Genomic DNA, 12,674 nt, shown 5'->3' with positions numbered 1-12,674 from the left:
ATTAATCAATACTGATCCGGTCAAGATTTTACCTGCAAGGGCCCAAAGCTGTCTCGCTCTCAGTTGAATGGACCGATTCTCTTGGGGGAAATAATTCCTGGTAAGGATATTTTCATAGAAATTAAAACTGATGGACATTCATTCACTTGTAAAGCTCTTTATTTAATTTTTATACCTCAACAATATTTAAATTAAAAGTCATCTCGGACAGATCTACAAGGTGTACCATACCACCACGGAGATATTTCAGAAAGCGATAGTACCCTACAAAATAATAAAAAAATGTTAATGGACTTATGGGCAACAAGGCGCCATTTTCCATATGCAGGATGGCAAAGTTTCACATTTTTCCTCATATTTTCCGTTTTTCTCACGAATGCCTACAAAGATATGAAATTTCGCCACCCTATATGTCGAAAATGGTGCGTTTTTGCCCGTGGGTCTGTTAGCATTTTTTACTATCGCTCCCTGAGATATCTCTCTGATGATATGTTACACTCTGTATAAATAAATAAAAACGTTGCCCCTGTAAGTTGGTATGTTTAAGAATTGATTTGAACTGTATATCTATGAATAAATTTGAAGCCATAACAGCGAAATCACAGCTTATACTTAAATTACGTGAATTTTAGACTGTTTATACTATAATATGGAACTCGAAATATTTAAACTACTTTAGTAGGTACTCTTTAATTGGAAGTATTCCGCTCTTAAGTGCACAGGTTAAGATTTAAAATAACGTCCTACTTGACTACTTTTTGGTCTAGAAAAATATGGTGTGTTTAAATTTTTCTGGTATCTAATCCTAAAAACTAGAAAGCATGGAGCTATCCGGGGTACAGAGAGGAACTAAAATTACTATAAACGATAAAAACAATATTAGGTGCATTAAAAACTAACCTGTACTAAACTTAAATCTAAATAAAACCCGATTCTACTAATATTAAATCATGCAGCAAATGAGTATTTTTCCTCCAAATGAATTGAAGAATGCCTTTCAAGGTATGTTTCTTCAGGAACTAGGCATTAGCCATTACTCGACTTGTTACTCTTTGTGATGTTTAATTACTACTAATACTCTTCCTTCCACTCAAATCTCGATTTCTACTAGCATTAATTTCTTCCAGCAACTTTCACTTCAGCTTTACCGTTTTTGAGCAGATCGTGCCACACCAAATCTTATCAAAACGTCTTAAAACCTAACTAATATCGTCTTTTTTAGAAATCTCCGGTAGCTAGTTTTTGCGCTATCGCGTAAATAGCGCTGTAGCTACCCGCTGACAAGCCGATCACCCCCACGACGATAAGAAGAATGTCTTTCCAGAAGAGTAGGGTGCGAGGGTTGGAGTTCTCCGGCCAGTTGGCACACATTTCGATTATGGCTGGGAAGGCGATTCCCAGGGCTGAAAGGCAGAACGAACCCACTAGGGAGATAAAGAGGCCAAGGAGGGGCACAGTCATAGCCAGGACAACTGAAATGAAATATTTGTGAGTTTTTGTTTCAATCAAATTTAAGTTTAGTGTTGGTGCCAGTTGTGCTTGGTAGTCTGGTCCGAAAGAATCTCTATCTAAAGTATCTGCCCGACAGATGGCAGCTCTGTTGGCAAACACCACTTCCTTAATACACTCATAGGCGCATGGAAATGCACGAGATTGAGAACTCTTCATCCAGAATACAGCTAACATACTTACATGTGATAATAACACAAACGATCCTGAGCAGGTACTCATAGAAAGCCTTCTTCTTTTCATTGACATTTTCCATTCGCTTCGCAAAGTAATTTGACCACATGATCTGGACGGGAACATAGCCTTGCAGCCCATATGAAATGTAAATAGCTATCGAATAGGATATGATGATGACTTGAGCCAATCTGCAACCGTGGAAACCTGACATTAATGCTGTCATTATTGGCCGAAACACGTACATTTCTTTGATGGGGAAATTGATGGTAATACTAGACTCGATCTTCTCTCCGTAGCGCCAGTAACCCATCATGCCCATGCCCACGTAGATCAGAGTAACAAGGATCATACCGACATTGAGCACACCGAATGGTTGCCTGAAGTTCTTAGGGGTTGCCATGTTGTTTTCCAGGGCTATAACCTTCAAGATTAATTAACTGAAGTAGGCAATTCATGACTAGGAAATATAGGAACTTACCACTCCTACTGCTTGAAGGGAGAACAGGGTGGTGCCGAAGTACAGAGGGTAGTCCACAAGGTAACCAACGGAAGGTCGATCGCTGAAACTCTCCAGATTCTGGAAAATGTAGTAACACACCACTCCGAAGGTAACCAGCGTGATTATGTTGGCTAGAATAGAGAAAGGTGCCAATAGCTTCAGGTTCTTAATGCAGATGATCAGGACAAAGGGTATAAAGACAATCAGCATGTAGATGATCAGGCTCAGAGGTTGTGATGTGTAAACATCCCCTACGTATTTCAAGTTTTTGCCCACGAACACCACGTAGACGCAGCAGATGCCCATTTGGTAGAATATAAGGAAGAAATTCGTTAAGCCTCTGGAATGAGACTTTTAGCTGTTTTCTGCGGGATATAAGCAAACACACATGCATACGGGGCGTATGGAGCAAATCCTCTAAGGCACGGTGGACCCATCTCGCAGGCGATTTTCATGGAGTCCGGATATGTTAATAAGGCTACTCTAAGTTTCTTGCACATTATATATTGGGCTTTAACCTACGAGAAAGAGGTAGTTGCGCACTCTATTTTTAAATTGATTGAGTAAAACTTACTAAAACGTGAAGGCAATATGTACAGAGAACGCCTATGAGGAAGGTGGAGATAATTCCATTTATCATGCCAGAAAGCTTGAAAGCTTCCGGCATTGCCAGTATACCGGTTCCTAAGCAGCCTTTAAGTAAATGGATGAGGGTTTCGGCATTTCTGAAATTTACGAAATCAACCACCATTTTCGGAGATATTCGAAAAAGGCTTAAATTTTGCCAAATTTAGTGCATTTTCCAACTTCTAATATGTTGGTCAGTACGCTAGCCACATTTTTTCCCATTAGATTAATATTTATGGGGAATTGTGAAAGGAACAAAGTGATATACTTACGTGGTTGGGCTTTCCACTTCTCTGTGCAGATGAGGGTCATAGTCATCAACTACGCCCTTTTCGGTTTTGTTCGGATCCCTACAAAAATGTTAAATTTCCATGAATTATCGCAGCATTTTCTGCTTATCAGGGGTTTGACAAGAAAAAGCATTTCAAAAAGACTATGGTGCGAAGCGGATAACATCCTTTATGTAACATTTCGGAGTCCATAACACGCCTACACATATTTGAATGCAATGTCAATATTTTCATCACATTATAGCTGTTAAATGTAATCTTTTATCAATATACAGACATAATTACATTATTATCAATCGATCGTTGTAGGCAGTAATGCGTGATATGTTGATTAGGAATAGCAATTATTACTCAACAGCCGTCAGCTCAAAAAACATACCGAAAATATCAAAAATGCAGTAGTAACGTGTTTTTAACAGCTTACCAGCATTTCCTTTGTTTTATCAAATAATTATTGTGAATAATAAGTGGTTCCATTGGTGCCTGTCTTGTGAACTCGAACTAAGTATACTTCTATGCACTCACAATAATTGATCACTAAAATGCCTGCGTAAACAACATTCCAAAAGAATGTTTATTAATACACTAAAAAATCGTTAAATTTGATTTTGCCTTTTAGTGTCTACACAGTGTGCCCCAAATTGATTCTACGTGTATTTTTGTCTCGGTTCCATGATACAGAGTCGTTTAGGGAGTTACATATCATCATGGCGATATTTGAGGAACCGATAGTACTCGGTAAAATAATAAAAAAATGCTAATAAACCCATGGTCAGAAACGCACTACTTTCGATATACACGGTGATAAAATTTTACAACTTTTTTAGGACATATTCAACACTTTATAATTACGTCTTGATTTCGACTTATTTCTATTTTCAGAAATCTGATTCATTATTAAAAATTAACAATTTTTTTTCTTACTTTCTTTACATGCTTATATTTGCCTCGATAGATATTCTTACAAATTCCATGAAAGCGGCGAAATATGCGCAAATAGTGGAAGAAACCAAAGATCTAAAGAATTGAAGAAAAAATTTTAAACCGATATCAGGATTCATACAGGGTGTCCCAAAAAATGCAAAGCATAAAATTGTATATAACCCAAAAAGAGGTAACACTCTGTACATGGCTACCGACGATTTCGACATTTTGTTACAGAGAGTCTTGAAGAAAATAGGTACACGAAATTCCAAAAATTTAACTCATGGGATATGTGAGAAAAACACAAAATATGAGAAAAAATATGAATCTTTGCCACCCTCTATATCGAAAACGCTGTGCTTTTGACCTTGGTCTATTAGCGTTTTTTTTTATAATTTTGTAAAGCACTATCCCAAAAAAACATCTCCATAATAATATGTTACACCCTATATAAGGCAGGTTTAGGGAGCTCAGGCCTGGATTAAAAATTGCTTCCAGAAAAATTGTAAAACGTAAAACACAGTATTTTTAGTTTTCCTCCGTAGTTTCCGAACCAAGCCGAAAGTAACTTCGAAGGTTTTCATAATAGAGCGCTTTTCTCATACTACAGGGTTACTTAAAACTTCAAGGTCAGCTTAGGCGAGCCCTACGAACTTTTCTATCTTAGATTTTTAATATTTTGTAAATTTTTGAAGTTTTAAAATTTGATGACCAACGCGTGGACCATCAAACAATTTGCGGGAGAAAAAGTAGCGTTCTCCGATGTTTTGCTGGATTCGCCTACCCGCTTCAAATTGCCCATAAGGGACTTTCTGAATACGACACATTCATATTAAATTTTTTATTTGAGTTATAGATGTTTGGTGGACCCACAAAGCCACTAAACAGTATGAAATGTGAATATTGATGATTAGTGATTAACACTCTCGGTACAAATAAATCGGCGCGTGGTTGCATAAAAATTCGTCACACGGGAGCGAGGCTTTCTCCCAAGAAGGTTTTAGAAACAAAACAATAACGTTTCGCTTGTCAGTATTAATGACGTCTTCGAGTCTCCTCCTGTGGTTGTCGCGAAAAATGTTACATTTCGAGGGAAAATGTGGACGAAAAGTGGAAAAGTTTGTGCGAAGGTGAAAGTTAATTTCATGGAAACCTAGTGAGTGTTCATACGGGTTCATACCCCGCCGAAAACAGGTAAAAATCACGATTTTAAAATTTGATTCGGTTTGACAATACCGGAATTACCGTGTCGTTCACGGTCGGATCTCCGAATTTGCCCGACCGCTAAACGGTAAACCTTGACGAAGTTCAACTTGAATTTAAGGAAAAGTTTCTGCTGCAACGCGGCAAAAAGTCACCGGCCGACGCCTTCCGGGGCAGCGCAATACCAAATATCAATTTCTAATGAAACTTTATTATCTTTATTTTGATATTAACGTTTTCAATTATTTCTGTTATTTTTTGAGAGTAACGCCTCGCACAGCAGCACTTTCTTGTACCGTTTTGACTAATGAACAAGCACAAACGCGCGAATTTCTATCAACGAGTAACCAAGTCCGAGATGCTTAATCGACAAAAAACAAGGAAGCATCTGTAAAACTAGAGTTGAAGGATAAAATCAAAGCTTTTTTTATTCATATATTTAAAGCGTAATGGAGTAAACTGACAAGCTGGGGTGAATCTGGCGTCAAATCTACCCGTCAAACATAATAGTACCTAATAGTGTCTGCTGAAAGCTTGTGACATGTTACTCGGTACATAACAAATAATGGTAGAAACAGTGGGTTTCTCTAGCTTATCTCATTATTACTGCTATTTCTAACATCATTTATTGCGTAACTGGAAATGCAAGTGGCACTACACGAAGCATAATGGACTTCTTACAGGAACATTACGTGTATTTTTAGATACTTTTGCAAATAACTGGAAAACGGTGTGAAGGACGCGAAAAAACGCAAAAAATCAAAATAAATCAGGTATCTTAGTTGGTTGACAGAACGAATAGAAATCCCCATTTGACCATTGCAGGACAATGATTCGAGATAGCTTACTATTCCGTTTTTGAAAATTCTAAAGCCATTTTCCCGCTATTCATACTTCCACCACCATAAATATTAAAATTTCATTACCCTTTGTCCAACAATACAGATGCCTCTGTAGGATCTCTGAAAATTATTTATCGACATTTAACAAAGATTTTTTTAGGAACATCTGCTTAATCCTCTTTTATCTGATTTGCTGATAGTGCAGTTGTTCTCAGGTTAAATCAGAAAATAACTTACTTATTATTAGTTCCTATAGGCTCCAACTTCAACGTCTCTTGCGCCATTTTGACCAGCCGCCGAAGTTTCTGATGCTAGAGGTTTAATCACCGTTGTTGTATCAAACGTCTTCTGGCATCGTGGAAACTATTTTCATATCCTTGTTATGTTATATCTGGAACAAAGCACACATGCATGTTGCAATAGTAAACTTTTCCACTTTTAAATAGGATTTTTAATCCGAATGCTTGAATTCAATTTCTTACGCACTTGTAGACAGGTGCTTAAACCTAAGATTTGAATTTCAACATTACTCTCCCAACAGTAGAAATAAAACGAGTTATTATTAGTGTGCTCACCAACCCGTCATTCATTTTAGAGACGTGACAAACTGTGTTGAATCGTGGTACGCGCAGACTTCAATAAATAACAGTAAACAAAATGAATATTATTGTTTAATACTTTCGGAGCAAAGTAGTGGGTGTTCCAAGCAGCATTGAGCACTCCTCCCTTTGAATCACCAGGTATATAATTTAAAATAGATATTCTGGGTGTTGATATAGAGAATTTATAAATATCGTTAAGAATGTATCCCACAAGGAGAGTGTGTAAGGCTAACAAATGAATTTAATTTATTTAAAAAAAATCATTAAAAATTTATTAACTATGATGTCAAGCCTGGTTCCGGAAGAAGGTGAGGGATCCGCGGAATACCTCTTAATCGTTGCTGCTGTCATTTGGAGGATTAATCTTATTTAGCCGAGATTTTTTGAAGTTTGACCCAAAAATAGAATCCAAAATAGTTGTTATCTTTATGCTTCGTAACCGTAACGATTATTGACAAATTTTTTGTAAGTTTCGATGGCCCGGTTGAACAAATTTTATATTTGTTTCTTTTCATTGTCAACAGTTTAATGGGAATTATGGGTTGCCAAGTAGAAGTTTAGTTTATAACGACCCAATTTGAATAGAAAATAAAGAATATAATCATTGAATTTCGGTACATACTTAAGCCATGCCGTGTCCTCGTGCACTTGAGAAGAGTTGAAATTATCAGCGTAAAGTGCTTCAAAAATTTTTCAGAGGTTATGAGCAGCTAGCTCATAGTCGATTAATTAGTTCGACGCATCGATTCGATCAAAATGCCTTTCAAAACTATACTGGGTGACAACAGAAAGTCGGTAAACCCTGCCGTTTCACACAAAAACTTGAAATTTGGGTCACTCGTAAAATTGCCTTCATGAGTTGTATTTTCTGTTCGCGTTGCCCCAGTGCGCCCCGTGTAAGATGAGCAGCTATTGAAATCATCGCCTCAGGTCATCGTTCCGGAAGGTTGATTTGAGCAAAATGATTGATATTTGGTCATTATTGATGCAGATGAATCCACACGTGATTTTACCAAAATTCATCATGCGGAATCGACACTTTTCGCCAGAAGGCATTGGAAACAAAACAATGTCGCTCCAGTTGTCGGTTTTAATGGCGTCTTTAAGCGCTCTCGCAGCGTTTCTCCTTCGGAAATATGAAAAATCGAGTGAAAATGTGGGGAAAATTTGAAAATGTCGAATGGAGCTGAAAGTTCATTTCATAGAAAAGTAGTGAGTGTTCGTGCGAGATTACGCTCTACTGAGAAAGGGTAAAAATCATACTTTTAGAATTCGATTTGATTTGACAGTTCTGAGACTACCTTGTCATTAACACATTTCCTGTCTCAGTGACGGAGGAATGCTAGTTTTTTTAACGTTAAGATTCGACGAAGAATTTTCAGCTTCTCGCCTATTTTACATACTGATTCTCGATGTACTTTAATGCTGTCAAATTTCATGTTTGCAACAATTTTTCTAAGTCCTGAAGACGGTGACCGAGCTTCCCTTTGAGCCCTTCGTGAAGCGTTAATGCCATTCTCACTTCTGACTAACTCTCAATTAGTTTTAACATTCACCCTTCGCTAAAATGTCGGATGGTTCTGCGACTCGATCCTATTAAGAGCTTTCATCCGTGCACCCTCTACTAAGGTAAAGGGTGCACGTTATTCTCAAGTAATTTCAACTGAGAATGGCGTGTGCCATTCTACCGTTCCAACGGCCCCGGCTCATTCTCAATTTTAATAAAAGATAATATCCCTGGGTAAAATGAAATATTATTTTTGATCAGATGACATCCTTTTTAGTAACTACTTAGTGAATTTTTTTTTTATTGGTGGCAATTTACGAAATTGAACTGCTTATCAGTTTATCATCGGTGATTTGTAACAGCTAAAGATTGGTAGAGACATACCACATAAATTAATTCTCTCTGTTCCTATAACGCGCTCCGATTGCGGTTGACTTACAATTAGGCAATTCCTTTCATTCCAGTCCCTCTGAAAGACCCACCTTATTCACCACAACAGATTAACACTAATGGAAATAGATCCAATAATAGATCGGCTAAATGATGCACCCACTATATCTTGCCAGTCCAGGCTGGAGCGATTACAAATAAAGTGATACTGTTCACAGGGAATCTCGCGATATTTTCGTCAGCAACTCGCGGAGAGGAAGTTGAAGCACGTTTGTTGGTCTGGTCTCGTCTGGGTCTGGGCTGTCAACCGACTTCGGACCCAACTCGATATTATTAATTGCAGTGTAATCATTTGGGGGAACAAAAGGTAAAACGAGACAGTTAAGCTGGAACTTTACGGACGGATGATGAGGCTCAAAAACTCACCTTAATTTACCAGTTCTTCTGTGTCTACGTGCAGCATCGTCATCAAAATGATCAGAATCTTACGGTTTTTGTTGGTTTGAAGTCGACCGGGAATTCAATATAACTGAGTGCTTGTTCATACCATGCAAGCGGCATACATCCGTTCTGTATAAGGGTAGGGCCATTTTGCGTCCTTTGAGCCTTGAAAATTCTCGGGAGCAGCCCCCATCAGGGTGTAAACAAAGAATACGTTTAGAATTCCTTTGTTTGCCTTATACCACAGGGTCAGAGGGCATATATAGGGTGTTAATTATATAGACAGCATTTAAGGTTACTTGAATAGAAAGTAAGCACTTTCTGTTCAGTATTTCTACATGAAAGGCAGATCGCCAAGTTTCGCCTACGGCTCGTCCTAAAATCCGTCTTATAGTTATTTGCACTACAAGTCCGGAAAATGGTAGCTTCCCGAGCGAGCAAAGGATATTCCAGAACGAATTGGAAACGAGGCGGTCTGGAAGCTTGCAGCATTTTTACTTAATAATTTCTGAACAATATAGGAATGGTGAAACTTTCACAACTCTTAATACATATCTTAAAACCGAGCTATCATGGTATTGGTTTAAACTCCCAATGAGTTATTTTAACCTCATGATTTGGCACCAGATGCACTTTACATAATGTGCATCTGATAATTTGTTTCTAAACATCGTCACCGAGGTCATATAAAATTTTCTGGACTAGCATTCCCATTGTGACCACTTGGCACTTAATTCTAAACGCTTTAAGTAGAAGGAGGTACTTAACCTGATTCATACATATTTCACGTCTAATCATTGGAACTAATGCCAATTTTAATATCCAGCGCTCTCTTAGGGGTCAAGCCAATGTGATTTATTACCTTTGAATCGAACTTTCCAATTTATTGATAAATAAAGAACGAAAAATATCTCACTTAGATTACAATTTGTAATGAAAACATATGAACTTTAAATTTTTTTTCACGAAATTTGTTTTCGATCTTAGGATGGGCTTTAGACTTTGACTTTGCAGTGATTGCTGCCAATAAGGTTACAAAAAATAAACTGGGGGCAATACCAGATAACTTTTTTCTATTTGAATTTCCACCTTTTGAGTTTAGACATGAGAACGTTTTCTGAATGATTCGACCAAAAGTTAAAGACGAACACAGGAAGAGAAGTCATTTAAATTACAAATGAATAAGCACATTTCCTGATTAAATTTGATATGTGTTATATGGTTGCCCTCCTTAGTTTCTTCAATATCAAATCGGTTACACAACGAGACAAATATGAACAAAAATAAAAAGGTTACCATTTGCGTTACGTTTGCATTATACTGAATGTATGAAATTGACTGGAAACGTTTATGATTAGTTGTTGTTATGGATGCTCGTTAAAACGGGGCACCTCTATCTCGGTTTAATCGAGGGCACGTACATAAAGCCTTGTGAATGAACGACATAATTTCCGGAGTTCTGCAGCCAATCAGTTAACAATTAATTATTCAATTTTTATGGTGTATCACCTAGACTTTGGAGGTGGTGCGATGGGGTCGGAGCCCAAAGATAACGTCGGCCTGACGATTCATCCTCATTCGGAGCCTGAGTCCATCGTTTGACAGAAAGAAGAGACACTCCCATTCGATACAATTTTTGCCGTTAAAATATGCCCCCATGCACTTGTGCAACATTTCATTGTAATGGTGCAAATTTCTAAGAAATTATCGGTAATAACACGATTAGCACCCGAGCTGTAATATCTAGAAAAGACCGAATTTTACGTCGGTGCAAACGAAAATTTTTAAGTTTATTCATCTCGATGATCTTCAAATTAGTTCGGAATATTTCATATTTTTTTCTGTTTTTCAAAAAGTTCTTAAGCCTTCTTTGTGCTTTGTTAATTTTTGCTGCTGGTTTCTGTTCTATATATAGAGGTGATCGCTAAAATTAAAACCAAATGGTCTTTCTGCTAATCTATGAATAAATTAATGTAATGCATTTCGTGACAACAGGATTTGTATCGTAATACATAATATGGTAATTGACCCATAGCATTAGCATACCAATTCTGCCTAAACAATTGGAGATCTAGTCCAATTTATTAAGCCAAATTGAAATAAATGAGGATAAAATCATTTTTATGTATGAACGTGAGCATGCATTCAAATCGGTTTTAGAAACGTACGGCATTTAAATTGAAAAAATGCTACGATGGGCTAGTTTTGAACGGTGCCGGTACACTCACTGTGTCATAATTACTATGATCGTAATAATCATCAAATCAAATGAAATTTTTGCTTACGGGATAGTGTAATATATGCATAATTTTATTTATAAAATAGCTAGCGTTTGATAGCTGCGGCCCTTGAAAACACAAGAACGATCGTAAAAAGTTGTAAACCCATTGAAAATTAGAATTAGAAAAAATAAATATATGCTTAGAAATTTAAAACAACACAAAAACGGAAAAATATACAGAGTGTGCTTCATTTAAAGTGCGAGAGCCGCCACTCGCTTTCGGTCTAACCGGAAGTCCGCCATGTTGCTAATGTTTTAGTTAAATTGGGCTCGTCGTCTTTATATGAACTATTGATTTTTCAATTTCTTCCAATTTTTCCGTGATCGATTTATGTCGCCCAAGTCCGTGGCAGATGGAATATTTACTTATCATATATATTCTATGAAAGCTACTTATAGAGACACCGCGTAGCGCTAGTGACGTGAACCTTAAACCTTATTAGAGGTTCCAGATAATGTGAAAAGTGAACTCGTTTAACCATAATTTCGCACACCCTATACCCGAAGCTCGCAAATCCCATGATGAAAGCAACGATTGATTAACATTTTATTGCCCATCAAGCGACAGTTAATTGAATGAATATCAAATCGATTATTCAAAATCTGCAAGCAAGCTCATGTAGATGATCAGTATTGACGTCAACTTCCAATATGTGCAGATCACTAATTATTACATCCATGTCCTCGGCTAACATCAACTATAAAGCCCACCAATTAGATAGTTGCAATTTATCCTATGCAGCATGCAACTGCTATGTTTCTCGGCTACGCATGTCACAAAGGAACACCTACGTGTCCATCACTTACCATTTGCGTACCTAATGGTCCAAGTAAATCGTGAGAAAGATCCAGATTTTATTATTGTGGATGTTTACCGAACGAGTTATATGTTATAGAGTTGCATGGCAACGTCACGGCTACGACCGTCATTTTGGATTTTAGACTGAGGCGAATTGGCTGACATGTGGCCTAAATCTATAGTTTTGTACTTCGTACGCCATCTGTTAATATCCAGACCATTCTGGATTGCGCTTGCAGTTCAGTGAGCTTTTCCAGGGATCGATCAATACCTATTCGCTAAGACGCAACAGGCAAATCCAGTAAGGTAAAAAGGATAAGTGAAAAAAAGGCGGTGGTGGAAGAGACGATGAGGTAGAAGAAAGGAAAGGGCGGGGGTGTTGTGAAATTACTAGAGCAATCCAAAAACTTAATAATATTCCGCTTACATCATTCGAAATGTGTGTTTTTGGCACTTTTTTTACATATTGAAACTATCGAAAATGCTGAGTATTACCCGAAATGATCCTGTTCAAATGAAACAAATGTTTATATTTTTAACTTTTGTTCTTGATCAAGAGTATATTGTGGTAAAGAATTTTGAA

At 37.3% G+C, this 12,674-nt stretch overlaps 1 protein-coding gene across 7 annotated transcripts; it reads right to left on the bottom strand.

The window, feature by feature from the left end:
* Positions 1-141: 141 nt before the first annotated feature.
* LOC136344432 (proton-coupled amino acid transporter-like protein CG1139) lies at positions 142-12,234 on the bottom strand. Of its 7 annotated transcripts, none has more exons than XM_066291899.1 (10): positions 12,100-12,234; positions 6,309-6,462; positions 6,156-6,191; positions 3,085-3,162; positions 2,760-2,910; positions 2,582-2,703; positions 2,165-2,525; positions 1,929-2,107; positions 1,693-1,874; positions 142-1,472 (listed from the first exon to the last, which is right to left on the bottom strand). In XM_066291899.1, exons 2-10 carry the CDS (start codon positions 6,353-6,355, stop codon positions 1,219-1,221), a joined length of 1,410 nt encoding a protein of 469 aa, XP_066147996.1. In that variant the 5' UTR covers positions 6,356-6,462; positions 12,100-12,234; the 3' UTR covers positions 142-1,218. The 7 variants fall into 7 exon arrangements, with proteins under 7 accessions (XP_066147996.1, XP_066147994.1, XP_066147995.1 ...); XM_066291897.1 differs by lacking the exon at positions 12,100-12,234 and adding an exon at positions 8,620-8,881; XM_066291898.1 differs by lacking the exon at positions 12,100-12,234 and adding an exon at positions 8,663-8,881.
* Between the last annotated feature and the right edge of the window lie 440 nt (positions 12,235-12,674).

Source organism: Euwallacea fornicatus, chromosome 17, assembly GCF_040115645.1.
Source record: "Euwallacea fornicatus isolate EFF26 chromosome 17, ASM4011564v1, whole genome shotgun sequence".
Lineage (NCBI taxonomy): Eukaryota > Metazoa > Arthropoda > Insecta > Coleoptera > Curculionidae > Euwallacea > Euwallacea fornicatus.
This window is presented reverse-complemented; position numbering and strand designations above follow the sequence as displayed.

Coding starts and splice junctions, on each gene's coding strand:
- LOC136344432 (XM_066291899.1), bottom strand. CDS start 6,355: ATGGCGCAAGAGACGTTGAAGTTGGAGCCTATAGGAACTAATAATAA. Junction 6,192..6,308: donor CCTATAGGAACTAATAATAA/GTAAGTTATTTT, acceptor AATAATTTTCAG/AGATCCTACAGAGGCATCTG. Junction 2,526..2,581: donor GGATTTGCTCCATACGCCCC/GTATGCATGTGT, acceptor GTCTCATTCCAG/AGGCTTAACGAATTTCTTCC.